Here is a 14,510-nt window from a genome sequence, read left to right as displayed (position 1 = left end):
TTGATTATTACTGCTTTCTGCTTTTAAAGCAGAGATCCACCCTTGACAGTAAGTAACTGGGAACTAAATTTACAGATCAAACTGTTTTGAGAATCAGGAGTCACTTTTGTGAAGCCTCATGGAAAACATTGGTGAGAATTGATGTGATAACTGGTACCTCACATCTTCGGTTTTAAATGTGACTTGGGTGTTCTGTGGGATTGACTTTATGTTTATTTGTTTCCTGCTTTTGTAGTGCTCTTTTTCATTTAATGATGGTCTGAGGTTCTCGAGGAGAATGTCAGAGGAGACTGATAACACTGAGAAGGCAGATATTTTCTAAGAATGTTTAATTTAAGCTTTTCACAAGATTTTGTAGAATTTTGAAGTAGTTTCATTTTGTGAGTGTTTCAGGTGTTTCATTCTGATGCTTTTGTGTGCTTTTGTTGTCTGAAGATAGACTTTTGGAACAATTGTTCCATTGTTTTTGCAGCAGTTACTGCCTGTCATTGACTTTATGCAAAAAGTCATAACTAGGTATTTGAAATGCTTCTATAAACTCTTTCCTTTGTGCCTAATGAAGAGGTGGTTCAGCTTACTTTTGTTTGTAAAACCAAGACACAATGGTTAACTGGCAATTGTTATGTAAGTTGAAACCTTTTGAGTAGGATATGCTTTTGGAAACTACCATAACTTGATTCTGATGAAAAGGAATAATTATGCTTTGTATTTGAGGAAAGTGGTCTTTATTATTTGAAAGGCCTAAAAATCTGACTTTTGCTATATGCTCTTCAAAATATGTTTTGCAGTCTAGATGATCAGAATTAAAATTTTGTGAAAATTGACTGTACTTGTGTGGCTGAAGACTGGTCTGCATCCTTGCATTCCTACATGAGCCATGAACTTGCGCAGCAGATACATAAATTATGAAACGTGATCAGATAATAGTGCTAAAATTGCTTATCATGCATATAAACTCCTGAAAGGAATGTAGGAGTGTTCATGCACTGAAGTAATTAGTCACTCTTGAAATCCAGAAAACATTTTAATTTCTTTTTGTTAAATGATAAATGACAGTTATTATCTTTATTAGAAAGATGGTTTCAAGAGATATGTGTTTTGAGGAGATTCCTACACTTACAAGAGTAAATCAGGGAATAATAGATACTTCTATATCTACCTAGTTTAGGACGGGCAATTTTTGTTCTTTAGCCTCTTTTCTTGACACCAATTCATATTATAAACTGCAGTGAACGTGCCTAGTAGTCTTGACAAAGTAATTCAGTAGTGAATGAGTTTGAGGATGAAACACAAAACTCTGAAAAATAAACACTTTAATGCAGAGTTAGAGTGGAGAGTGGAAATTTAAGTGCAGTGCCTGCCTTGTTGTCTGAGTGTGAGTGGTGGCATCTGTTTCTGTGTAGTTGGGATTTATCTGCTAAGCACGTGGCCAGAAAGTTAAATATGGCTTGAACTGCAGCTATACACACACACAGACACACATGTGATATCAAAAAAATAATGAAGACTAGAAGGGTTTTTGGTGGTTTTTTTTGGTTTTTTTTTTTTTTTTACTCTCCTATTTCCTGATTTTCTGAAATGTGAAACCAATTACTTCCATGTCGTCAAGTACTTTCATTTAAATCTGTAATAGTCTAAGCAATGCCCCAAGGTACAGTTTGGAACATAATGGAAATGAAACATTAAAAGGACTCTTATATGGGGAAGTGATAGAAGATTGTGATGCTGTTGTGCAGTCTTTTTTTTTTTTTTAACAGAAAACTGTGGAGAAAGTAGAGGGGAAGGGGACAAGGACATGGTTTGTGGGGACACAGCTTGAGAAGCTGCTGTAGAAGAGGTCACAGTAGTGAGTGGTCACTGCATTCACATAGACAGTGAGTGGTCACTGCATTCAGTTGTTTTTATATCCAGATTGTCAAATGGCAATATTAGAAAAACACATTACTTCTTTTGGAAAATGTAAACAAAACTTGCTTATACAGACATTATATCTTGAGAATTCAGAATGTACTTTTGTCTCATCTGTGTTGTTAGTACCTGGAAGTAAAAATAAGTTGTAACTGCTCTTCAGTGTCTACTGTGTTGTTAAAAAATCTGCAGATCAAAAGCTTGGCTAGTTGGCAATGGAATGTGTCCTCAGTAAAACAATCTCCTCTCCCCAAAAAAACAAAAACAAACAAAAAAAACACCCAACCAACCAAACAAAAAAAAAAAAAACCAAAAAAACAAAAAAAAAAAAAACCCAAAAAAACCAAACCAAAAAAAAAAAAAAAAACCAACAAAAAAAATTGGAAAAAGTTACTTGAATCTTATCTCTGTATCAGAACTCAGTACATAATGCATGGAAAAGATTAGCAAAGTTCTCATTTTTCTCTCTTAAAATCCTTACTCCAGCATTACCTTGAGAAGGTGGTGGGGAAAACCTTGTATAAAGGGAAATAAATGTTCTAAATGGGACATGATTGTGCTTCATGATACTTCTGCAGAAGGCTTATATGTTGTCTTTTGCAACGATCAAACAAGTGGATTGAAACTTACACTTGACTGAAATTAAGTTAACTGAAACTTATAAAAATACTGTGGCTATTTTGTGAAGCATCCCAGTTTAAGGAGTTTTAGCAGAAGAGGCAACCATTTAAACCAAATCTGCACAAAAGCATGTGTGGAATGTGGCTCAGAGTATTACCTGTGAGAATGCTTTCCAGAGATCATGAGGCACTTAGATTCATTCTTCTTGCAAAAGTACAGAATTTTCCAACCCAGTTGGAAATGCAGCATAACAGCCCTTGGAAAGCTTGGTAAAGCTAAAAGGGGCAAGTAAGTAGCCAAGTACCTACACCTGCTGAGAATTAAAGATGCTGTGCTGGAGGTACAGACCAAAAGCATGCCAGCTATCAAGGGAAGTGTGAAAGGAAGCTGGCATGACTGAACATCAGGCAAAGATAGTTACTAGAAAGCTGAAGTAGTATCCAAATGAGGAAAATTATGATGATATAAAATCAGACGAGTAGAATATAAAAACATGAGATAAAAAAAAACTGAGGAATGCTTTCAAATCAGCATTTGTTAAGAGAGAAAAAGGCAAGAAAGCAAGTTACTAGGACCAGAGAATCTTTATCCAATAACTGAAGGAAGTGAGAGATGAGGTAATTTTGCGAAGTGGTCTGCAATGGCTCTGTTAGGTGGACACCTTCAGGTCGTTGGATGCAAATACACTGTGAAACCAGTATTACAAAGGACGTTCGCTGGTGATGTTCTGTGTGAGAAAAAACTGCATTAACCTACAGAATTCATGAACATGTGGTGTCTGTTATAATTGACTTTGGAAATGTCAGCAGGACTTAGAAGTTGTGCTTCAGACCTTTTGGAACTCAGTGAAGGAGTTAGCGAGAACACATGTAAGGAAGCTCTGATTCGCTATGGTAGGTAGGATTTCCAGAAGTCATTCGGTAGCCTTCTGCATGAGAGGGGTAAGTCCTTGTATGGATAATCAGTTTATAATTCAGTATATATAATTAAAGACAAGAAACAAAGTAGTCAGGATACTTTTGAGAGGTGAGTAGTAGCTGTTACAGAAATGTTCGCAGCTGAAGAATTATACCCATGAGTATAAATTGCAGTTAAGTTCAGAGTGTATGCAGAGGTGGGAGTTAGGTGGAGTGAGGAATGTGGAAACTGTAACTTCTTGCAGGAAGGAACACTGATTTGGAAGTACAATAGATAGTTCTGTGGGAACAGCAGTGCAGGCTCCGAAAGATTAATTCTTTAAATTGTTCGGATAACAACAGAGTATAAAACACAATTGGCCATTGTTGAGGTCCATGGTGCATTTCATTGGACTGCTGTATTGGTGTAGGCTTGGGACTATCCTCAGAAGAGCAGTGCTTATTTCTGCATGTATCTAGGTGACATATTTGCTTGTCTAAGTGTAGGTTATTTGACTTTTTAATTCTTTTTAAAATATTCTTTTTTCCTTTCTTTTTGCAAAGATCTTCTGAATGATAGAGTAGCTTCAGTAAATATCTTGATTCTTTGGTGTTCAAAGCATTGTGATGTGTGTCCTGTGATCAGATGTAGTACTGGAAAGGGCTGTGCCTAGCATAGAATCTGTCACTGTGCTCAACAACTAAGGATTTGCCTATTTCAAAGCCTCTGGAGAGTGAAGACAGGAGCAGTGATTATTAAACTGTAGAGTAAACTTGACAAAGTCAACTGGAGACTTGAATATCCTTGATTGCCATTGAGTGCAGGGCCCCATGATTGCTGGGATTTATGCAAGAAACAAAAGTTGGTCAGGTGGAGACCACTGGGGAACTAAACTTCGAATTTGGAGTTGTAGTTCAGACTGGTAGTGGAGTAGCATTAGCAGACAGTATCCTTGTGAAGTTTGGTGTGCTGCAGTAAAGCACAGGCTCCAGTAGCTAAGGAAAACATTTGAGAATGTGAATTTACAATAGTTTGAACAAATTGCCTTTGCAATTGTAGTGTAGCCACCTGGCTGACAGTTGCAGTCCTTTTCTTCACCTCATGTTGGTGCTGAAGCTTTTTTGCCCCTCACAGAGTGTTTAGGGAGCTGTACCAAAGACTAACCTTTCTTAAAATAAAAAATATAAAGTCCTTAAAAGGCTGCTTCTGGGACAAACAGATGCCAGCAGGAGAGAGGAGTGCATGAAGGGGTGAAAAGAGGAGAGAAGAGATGATCCTGTGACTGCAAGCTGTTCTCATCAAGACATGCTGCTTTTCCTTGAGCATGCACTTTTACAGATTTGGGCTGCAGGGGCCAGTTCTCAGTTAGTCCTCAAGATGTGTCTCTAGGTTTTAGAAAAGAGGTTTTATTAATTCTCCTGAATATAGTTGTAAATTTGAATATTTAAAGATTCAAGTTCAATATTTTCAGTAAGAGGGAGTCCTTAATTTCTTTTTGCAGGATAGCCTTTTGTTTCCCAAGTTTATAATGTCCTGGTTTTTAATTCTACTGCTTTGAAAATTTTGAAAACCAGTATAATATTTGGAGGTCTGATATTTTCATAATGAATTTGTAACAAATAATAAGAGAACTCTGAACCTTATAACTGTTAGCCAGCACTCAGATTTGTATTTTTATTTCTTTACAGGATCTCGAGTTTCATGGAGTAATGAGATTCTACTTTCAAGACAAAGCAGCTGGAAATTTTGCAACAAAATGTATCCGTGTCTCTAGTACTGCCACAACACAAGATGTGATAGAAACTCTTGCAGAGAAGTTTCGACCAGACATGCGAATGTTATCATCCCCTAAATATTCACTTTATGAAGTGCATGTCAGTGGAGGTTTGTATTTATTCATTAAGTCCTTCCTGCATCTACACCACCATTCTATCTACTCCCAGTCAAAGTATCTTTAGGCTTGCCCCCAGTTTCTGAACCACATGAGACTTGGGATTTTTATTCTTAAATATATTCTACTAATTGTTTTCTGGGGAGTGGTTTTCAAAACTTAATTATACATACCAGGCTTGGAGTTAATGTTAAGATTTGATTATGATCTCTAAAATGCTGAGAGTTGCTGTTTTTAGGATTAGTAGGTAAAGGCTAAATTTATAATGGGAGACTAGGATTGTTAAATTAGAGCAGTTGAGAGTACATTTTCTGTTCTTTGAAATTGTGGGCCTGTGATGGTAGCCTTGTAACTCATGTTCTTTTACTGCTGAACTGGGGGAAGTTCAGCTTAATATTCTTCGAAACCACTATGTTTCTTAAACAGATCCTCTAATGTTACCTGTGAAGAACTTGGATATCTAAATAGCCTTTCATACTGCTAAAATTTGTCTGTTTCAGATCAGAAGGTGATATAGTGTGTGTGGTGGTGGTGATGGAGACAGATAAAGGAGAAACTGCCTTTTGGTTGTGTTTTTTATTTTTGTACTTCAGGAGTATATACAAGTGCTTGAACGACCTTAAATTCTGCATTTGAAAGACTGAAAATAATTTATTTTTTCTGCCTTAGGTTTCTTTAAAAATCTGTTAATGCTGTACCTATAGTCAAAATGAAATTGTTTTCTTTGCAGAGCAAGTTCCTGATTTTTAAAAGATGATTGAGGCATGCAAGGTCAATAGAAGCATTTCTTACTAAACAAAAATAACCACAAAGACGACATTGTTTTCCTGGGCATATGTACTGTCTCCTTTTTTTGAAAGGGAAAATCAAATAGCAAGACTTGCTTCAGTTTTTTAACCACTCTGTCAGTTGTTTTTCCATATACTTAAAATCGATGTAATACTCTAAATAAAATTTTTTCTCAGATCTACATAATGTTGTGGGGGCTTTTGATTTCTTTTATTGTTTAAATTTTGTAATCTTGTTTATTTTTGTGCAGTCTTTTTAGAATAGTATTTTTTGGGCTGCAACTAGACTTGGTCTACTATAAAGTAAATTTAAAATAAGAAAAATGAGTATTTAAAAGACCCAGGATGTTACAAAGTTCTAAACATTTCAACTCTAGATCTAACTTCTCCAGAGTGTTAATGTTGTGTTCCGAGACTTAGTTCTGACAAAGGAGTTGTGCAATGCTACCTTATGGGGACCTTAGCTTATGTAGATAGATGGAATCCACTTGGGCTTACTGCTGGAAAGGGGACATGTAATTAATTCTACATTCCCAGCTTTCTTTCTGTCCCTGTACCTAACAGGAAAACAGCAGCTGATGTGTTCTGTTAAGCAAACCTTGTGGTTTTTTTGAAAGCTTAATTTATTTCTAAGTATCTTTGCTCTTGAGATACCAAGTAATTGTTACTGCTTTTCATTTTTTTTGAAGAAGAAAGAAGATTAGATGTGGATGAGAAGCCTCTTGTTGTACAGTTAAACTGGAACAAAGATGATCGCGAGGGAAGGTTTGTCCTCAAGAATGAAAATGATGCACTTGCTCCAAAGGTGAGTGAGTCTTTATAGAGCATGCTAGTGCTAGCAGCAGTTTTGAAATCTCTGGGGTTTGCTTATATAGGAAAACATATAGGAAAACACTTTTCTGATTCCTGAAAACAACTGCTGCTCATGACCTTCAGTATCTGGAGCAAGTATTTTTAAATACTTAAAGTGCATCTTTGCCACACAGCATTTTTATGTTTTGATGGCTGGTGATGCTGTGATCCAAGTAGCTGTCTAGTACTGGAGTATGCCTAGAGAACTTAAAGCTTGCTTTGTTCTATTATGATAACTTGAAAAATACCTCAAATAGTATATGGTGCCACATACCAGGAGGTGATCCTGCCTCTTGCAAAGCTTTTAAAAGGGAATGCCAGGGGGAGTTCAAGAGCTAAAAAACATTATCTCCTTAGGTAACATTCTGTTTCTTGAAAAAAATGATGGAAGACTTTTTGTGCAGGGTTTTTTGATTTGGTTTGGTTTTGCTTTTTTGGTTTTTGATTATTTTTTTCTCTTAAAAATGCAATATGAATGAACTGCCAACATCAGCTGTATAAAAATTTGCTTTGATATTAGCAATTTAAACATTAAATTAGATTAGACTTTGGCTCCTGAAGTCATATAATTATATATATTATATGTAGCTTGGTTGCCTATAGCTATGGAAAACATGCTTTTCAGTGTGGGCTATCTTAAGGCAAGTTTATAATCTTGTGCTGTGCACTAAATTTCCTTTGCTTTTGGAACTGGAGCTTGTTAATTTTAGAAGTGCTTTGGGTATAGGGACGTGAGCTTGTACTGGGCATTTGACTACAGGATACATCCATGTTACAGGGTGGAAGGGAAAGTTAACGATGCCTTGCACTACATGTACCAACCCTGCTATACCTATTAATTGAAATAAGTGATTTGTAATCTTCCTTCTTTTATGTTCTTCACTTCCTTATAGAAGTGAGAAAATCTGCATCTTCTTTCTCTCATGCTCTGTAATCTTCTCTACAGAAGGCAAATGAGCCTAGGATTACAGGTATCTTGTGTATGCAAGGAGCAGGAATTGAAGAAGACAACACTTCTGATGACTTGGAAAAATATACCACTGGGGAAAAGTCTTCTGTAATGTTTTTCCTTCTGCAGTTTATTCTTATCTGGTGCTCCAACACAGTTGCCTTGAAAGCAGAATAAGCACAGGATTGTTACAGAGTATTTTTACTCAGAAACAAAAATTTGTTTTGCAGCTTCAGTTCATCTTTTGAGGTCAAGTAGATAGCAGGCATTATTCAAGTAAAAATCTGCAGTTTCTTGACTTTGTTGAGTACAATTAGTTCATGCCTTCTTTGGAACATGACATTATATTTGCCTTCTCTGTGTTTTCCTTGAGAGCATTAGTCCCTTTGCTGTGTAATGGAATGCTGTTGCTTGGAGTGTTGGTTTTGGGTCAGTGATACTGTGTCTTAAACAGGTTCATCTGCAAAGTTAAAACCCATACTAACTTTTCTTTGGATTGAAATTGATGGAAGCTGTTTTAAACTCATTTATTTCAGAAAGCTCAGAGTAATGGGCCTGAAAAACAAGAAAAAGAGGGAGTAATTCAGAATTTCAAGCGAACTCTCTCAAAAAAAGAAAAAAAAGAAAAAAAGAGACGAGAAAAAGAGGCACTGCGACAAGCATCAGATAAAGATGACAGACTTCTTCATGGGGATGATATGTAAGTGGTTTAAACTTATTTTTTAAAACTTAAATGATAGTTGTTTTTAAGTGCATTTGCAGAAGAAGCAGCATGACTTGCAAGCACACCCTGACTCAGCTTTCGCATGCTTTGCAGTATTGGAAATCATAATAAAGTTAGGGGTATAATGTAAAGTTTCTTTAATGCCTTTTTCCCTGTCCCCATGTTTAAGAGGTAGAAGACTTCTTGTTTTCTTTGAAAATTAGCAGCTAGTAGTCCTTAAATTGTTTTTTTTTATATCAGGTGAGCATGGGTAAATGAACAGCTTAGCCTTAGGAAAGTGAACTTCATGTAGAAACCATCTTAAAATGATTTAAATGAGGTCCTGTGTCTATGAATCCTACTGCATTTTTGTCGTATGTGAAGTAATAAGGATATATGTATTTTAAGCTTTTAATGACATTCTTTTTATTTAAACTAACTTGGCAGTGAGAATTTTCGCCTTGCAGCTGAGGTTTACAAAGATATGCCTGAGACCAGCTTCACTCGCACAATATCCAATCCTGAGGTGGTTATGAAACGGCGACGGCAGCAAAAACTAGAGAAGAGAATGCAGGAGTTTCGCAGTTCTGATGGCAGACCAGACTCAGGTACTTGAATTTCTAGAACTTCTGGTTAAGTTATAAGCAATAAACATTTTACTGAAAGAATAGTCTTAAGGCCAGCAACTCCTGTAAATTTGACTTAACTTTTGCTTTCTCCAACATTTTTTGCACATAGCTTATGTAGTGTGTAACTGAACAAAGGGTTTGTGAAGGTAGGATTCCACAGGGGGTTGTTCCATGGTGAGTGCAAGTCAAAGCTTTCAGTGATGGGCAGATTGATGAGAGAGAGTGTGCTCATTGAGCTCGCTAGCAGTGCTAAACTGGGAAAAAGGAAGGATGGACTTAGACTGGCAAACTGAGGTTGGCTGAGATAACTGACATTCCTTGTGCTAAGAATGAGCTGAATGACCTGATAGAAAATTCAGTCAGTAGCATAAATAAAGGATGTAAAGGACTGATTGTTCTGCATAAAGGATTCTGGTAGATCTTGTGAATAATAGTGATTAAGTATTTCTCATTCATGGGATGGGGATATAACAACAGTGATTGTATACACACCATTAGAAGAGAACAAGTGAAGCTATGTTAGAACTGCTAAAATCTGAAATGGTGTATTCTGTTCATGGAAGAGTAGTGAAGAAAGAGTTAGAGGTGTAGAAAACATTGTCCTGATGGAAATCTTCAACGGGCTTGTTAAAGAAAGGGAAGGTCAGCACAGACTTCCTGACAAGATGGTAAAGGTCTGTTCTTCCAACAGGTCATTGACATTATTTAATTTTAACTTCATGTAATCCTAAGCATGGTGAAACAGTGGGAAAACACTTCATTAGATACATTACAGAAATATCATTGGAAATTTTTACCAGTGGAGAGATAAATCTATTTTGGGGGTGTTATGTAATTTTTCTTGTATTAGTAGAGTAATGAAATGATTTCTGAAAGGGTTTGTTCTTATATTCTGTTAGAAATAGAATAAATTACTTCATGTCTGTCTTTTTATTCTGTGATTGCATTGTTAATTCCATTTGATTTCTAAGGTGGGACGCTGAGAATTTATGCAGACAGTTTAAAACCAAATATACCATACAAGACAATCCTGCTGTCCACTACAGATACTGCAGACTTTGCAGTTATTGAAGCACTGGAAAAATATGGTCTGGAAAAAGAAAATCCCAAGGATTATTGTATTGCTCGTGTAAGTTACTAAAACACAATCTTCTCACATTTCATATTTGGTTGGATTTTTTTTCTTGCAGTAGCTTCCAAGCTAAATAGACTGACTCAGTTAGTTCTGTGACTAACTTTTCCCCCCCTACCCCTAAATCTAACAGCCTCAGGAATTGTGAAGTGATATATCAGGTTTTTTGTTTTTAAAACCTTAATCTTCCAGTTGTACTAAATTACTGCTTTCTGTATAGGAAAACATTAATACTGAAAATGGCATATTTCTTCATTTATCACTGTGGTTTTATACCACTAAATGTGGTATAATGTATACCACTGAAGTCTCACAGCTGTTCAAAAGCCTGGGCTGGCTTTAGCCCCTGCTCTTCTGGCACTTTACAGTATTCTGTGTAAGACAGGTCCTGTACATGTTCTTATTCTTTACATTTTGTTAAGTTCAGCTATTACCAGTGGAACGCACAAGTTCAGTTTCTTACTGATTGGGATTTTGAAACATTTTGTTCTCTTTGAGTGCCTGGTGCAGTGTCGTCTTTGAAGATTAAAGCAGTTGACATTTACTTACCTATTAAGATGAATTTTAGGTTACAGGACAAGACCATTATAAGGCTATATAAGCACCTGTAATAAAGATATGAACTCCTGAAGTTTCAGTTGAAAGATAAACTTGTAAGACTTTTTCATAACATTTTTGACAACTTTTATTGTAAATGGCATTTTCCTATTGGTTGTTTGCTTTCATACATTGGTTTGCAGTGTATCAGGCTGTACCTTTATTCCTGGTTCTAAAGTGCTTTTCTGTGTAAGCAAGTAGACACCAGTTTGTTCTAATGTGTGTGTTTTGTTTGTTTCAGTTTGCTTGGTTTGAGTTTCCTTGAGTAATGTGGGGTTCAGTGCACTTTTCTGAAGATGTCAAATTAATTAGACAGTCTTCCAAGCTACCTGTGCATATTCACTCAGGGCATTAGACTGCAGGCATGCAGCAAACCAGTTAACTCTTGAAAGCTGAATCTTGATTAGACTTTTGTTTTTAGCATGCACTTATTTTTTACTTGAGGGTAAGGCATAAATAACTTCTTGCAATGTCAAGCAAAAATATGCATTTAATGGTGAGGAGTTTCATTGGGATTTTTTAAGAAGTAGTCGTTACAGACATAAGACATTAAATATTTTAGCAAGATCCATTGGGGAGTTTTGTGGGTTTTTTTGTGATGTTGTTACTGTTTTCTTAGGTTTTTCTTTTGTGTTGTTTTCTTAGGTTTTTCTTTTGTGTTGTTTTCTTAGGTTTTTCTTTTGTGTTGTTTTCTTAGGCTTTTCTTTTGTGTTGTTTTCTTAGGCTTTTCTTTTGTGTTGTTTTCTTAGGTGTTTCTTTTGTGTTGTTTTCTTAGGTGTTTCTTTTGTGTTGTTTTCTTAGGGGTTTCTTTTTTGTTTGTTTTAGTAGGGGCATGTGCAGAGCCTGTGTTGCCAGCTTGTGAGGAAAATTGTAGATTAATTAATCACAATAAGCAGATATACTCAAATGTACTGTAGATATGAGAGTTTTCACTTAAAAAAATTAAAATGACAGAAGAGCTTGTTGAAGACCTGTTGCACCATGGGGTGTTCTCATGTGAGACTTTCATTAAGGATGGGGTCTGATAATTTCATCTCTATTTATTACTTATCACAGGGGGCTTAATACTCAAATACGTACCTTCTCTTACTTGTTTATTCCAACAAATGTTTTGAAAGTGAAGTCTGAAGTTGCTGTGGTCTTCATTTAAATTTCTTAGCTTGTATTTTCTACATGTTTCATTGCATTTGGTTTTTCTTTGGTTTCCTTCCCAATCCAGTATTGGTCAGGTCCTGGGTATTTTATGTATTTCATGCTTTGTAACTATCTACCTTCTGTCTCAAGGGCTTTGGAATTTTAAGATTGTTGCTTGTTGAACATAGCTTGAATCACAGTGTTACCCTAATTATCCTATATGTGTAATTGTTTTTAAAATCTGAGATGTGAAATAGAGCAGTTTGGCAAGATAAGGTTTGAGTATAGATGTGTTTCTGTTTCCCTCTGGTTTATACATTTTAATGTTTTCCTTCTTTTATAATATCTTCTCTATTTGAAAATCTAATTAAAGATAATTTAATTAGTCCTATGTTTAGCCATGTTTTGCATAGAAAATGGTTTAGGGATTGCATACTTTTAATCTTAAATGTAGTTGTTTCCTGCTTGGAAGAAGATGAAAGGATATTTGAGGTAGATCTGTGAGAACTTGGTTAACACAGAAATGGGTATGGAAAGGAGGGAACAAATGAGAGTGCAAAGTCTCTAGAGGGCTGCAGCGTAGTAGGGTTCTGTAGCCAATGGCTACAACACTTCAGAAGGTCTTACCTTGGTCATAGTTCAGAGATGGGAATAATTTGGAGTAGTTTGTTTAAAATAGAACCGTCTATGTATTTAAATAACATTGTTAGGATTATAAGTGTGGGAGTACAACATACTTTATTTTTTGATTCAGCTTTGAAAGTTTTATCTTTAATAACTGTAATACTGCCTGTCCTTGTTACTTGTTCTTGATCGCTGTGGGGAGCAGTAATGCATGAAATTACAGGCTGTGTCTCCTCTAAGATCAGATTTCACGAATCAGTGTTTCCCTGTTCCTCTGCCTTGTAAGGATATAGCTCTAAAAAGTAGGAACAGTCTGTAGTTCTGTTCCAAAAGTATTCTTGATTTTATTTCTTCCTTAGAGCTAGGCAACATGAAGCAGTTGTGTGAAATGCTCCAGTTGTGCCCTTAGTCCCTTGTGTAGACCAGGTACATTTTGGGTAAGACAAGGATGCAGCAGGTATAACATAGTCTTTGCCAGCTTGTTATGTCTTTTCTAAAGATATACATATGTTATGTTAGCAGAATGGCATTAGCAAAATGAAATGTGGATTCCAGTGTGTGATATAATAATGGAAAGTTCAGGGTTTTTTTTTTTTACTATCATCTCCACAGATTTATGTTTTTCTTTGTCTTAGCTGGTGAGAAATTGGAATAATTTTTTTTTTGCTGAAAGATGATCTCGCCTTCTTTAAGTGTAACTTGCTGTTCTTTGCTTTTTAGACTTACTTGGTGTTCTGGGAAGTGCAATTTAACTTTGGCAAGAGGCGAGAGAAGAGTGTTAGAAAATCTTGGAAACAAAATACATTCCAAGTTACTGAATTCTTTGGCCTTATCTCTTGTTATAAACAACACATGCAAAAAAAGTTATCAGAGAATGTACCCAGAATGTTCTAATTGTCCACTAACAGCTCTGAAAACTGATAATTCTTTTTTAGGTCATGCTGCCTCCTGGTGCTCAGCACTCTGATGATAAAGGTGCTAAAGAAACTATTCTTGATGATGATGAGTGTCCACTGCAGATATTCAGAGAGTGGCCTAGTGATAAAGGTATGTCCAAAAACCTTTAAGATATTTTTGTGCCTTGGGTTGTCAGCCATGTTGTGGAGCCCCTGTAAAGGAAGAAATTGTAACGTATATTTTAGTGTGTTTTGGTTTTGGGCACTTAAAATAATAGGGAGTATTAGAGTTATTTACTGTTTCATTATGCACTGTTTGTAGTATTACACCATTAGGTAGTAGAAAAGTTTTGCATTTTATGCCAAATTTTCTAAGTTATTCACTATACTGAAGAATGCTTTTAATCTGTGTGTAGTTATTTTTAAGTTAAAACTATTCTAAAGAAGTGACAGGAATGTAGTAAGCTGAAAGTAATCCTATCTGACACTTGCAGATTAATAGATGTTGGTTGTGTGCTTATGCAGTGGTAGTGTGACTCAAAGGATGTATAATACTGTGTTTTAGGAATACTGGTCTTTCAGTTGAAAAGGAGGCCTCCTGATTATGTCCCAAAGAAAACCAGGAAGATAACTGATGGAAAGCCATTAAAGGGGAAGGAAAGAGTGGACGGGTCTGGCTATGGCTCTTGCCTTCCTCCTGAGAAACTACCATATCTGGTAGAATTAAGCCCAGGTAAGAATTCTGGTTATCTAATAAGCTAAATTACATTATTGCATAGTCATTTGGATTTTTCAAAAATAAGACATTCTTTGTAAGCACAAGGAACTCTATGTGGCAGGAAGTCTGTGCCACATGAGTTGTTCTTCTGATGTGAGATTCTGAATTGGA

At 36.0% G+C, this 14,510-nt stretch overlaps 1 protein-coding gene across 15 annotated transcripts in view; it reads left to right on the top strand.

Annotated features, from left to right (window-relative positions):
• Nucleotides 1–14,510, top strand: part of AFDN (afadin, adherens junction formation factor) — a 116,167-nt gene that overhangs the window by 28,581 nt on the left and 73,076 nt on the right. For all 15 annotated transcript variants that reach the window (XR_008436229.1, XM_053973339.1, XM_053973335.1 and 12 more), the window contains exons 2-8: nucleotides 5,115–5,310; nucleotides 6,795–6,910; nucleotides 8,443–8,606; nucleotides 9,057–9,217; nucleotides 10,210–10,367; nucleotides 13,661–13,772; nucleotides 14,187–14,354. Coding sequence is in view for 14 of the 15 variants with exons in the window: in XM_053973339.1 (XP_053829314.1) it covers nucleotides 5,115–5,310; nucleotides 6,795–6,910; nucleotides 8,443–8,606; nucleotides 9,057–9,217; nucleotides 10,210–10,367; nucleotides 13,661–13,772; nucleotides 14,187–14,354 (1,075 nt within the window). In the remaining variant the exon portion in view is untranslated. The remainder of the gene's footprint in view (nucleotides 1–5,114; nucleotides 5,311–6,794; nucleotides 6,911–8,442; nucleotides 8,607–9,056; nucleotides 9,218–10,209; nucleotides 10,368–13,660; nucleotides 13,773–14,186; nucleotides 14,355–14,510) is intronic.

This window comes from Vidua macroura, chromosome 3 (genome assembly GCF_024509145.1).
Source record: "Vidua macroura isolate BioBank_ID:100142 chromosome 3, ASM2450914v1, whole genome shotgun sequence".
NCBI classification, from domain to species: Eukaryota; Metazoa; Chordata; class Aves; order Passeriformes; family Viduidae; genus Vidua; species Vidua macroura.
The sequence above is the reverse complement of the archived record's forward strand: the minus strand, read 5'-3'. Positions and strand labels throughout refer to the sequence as shown.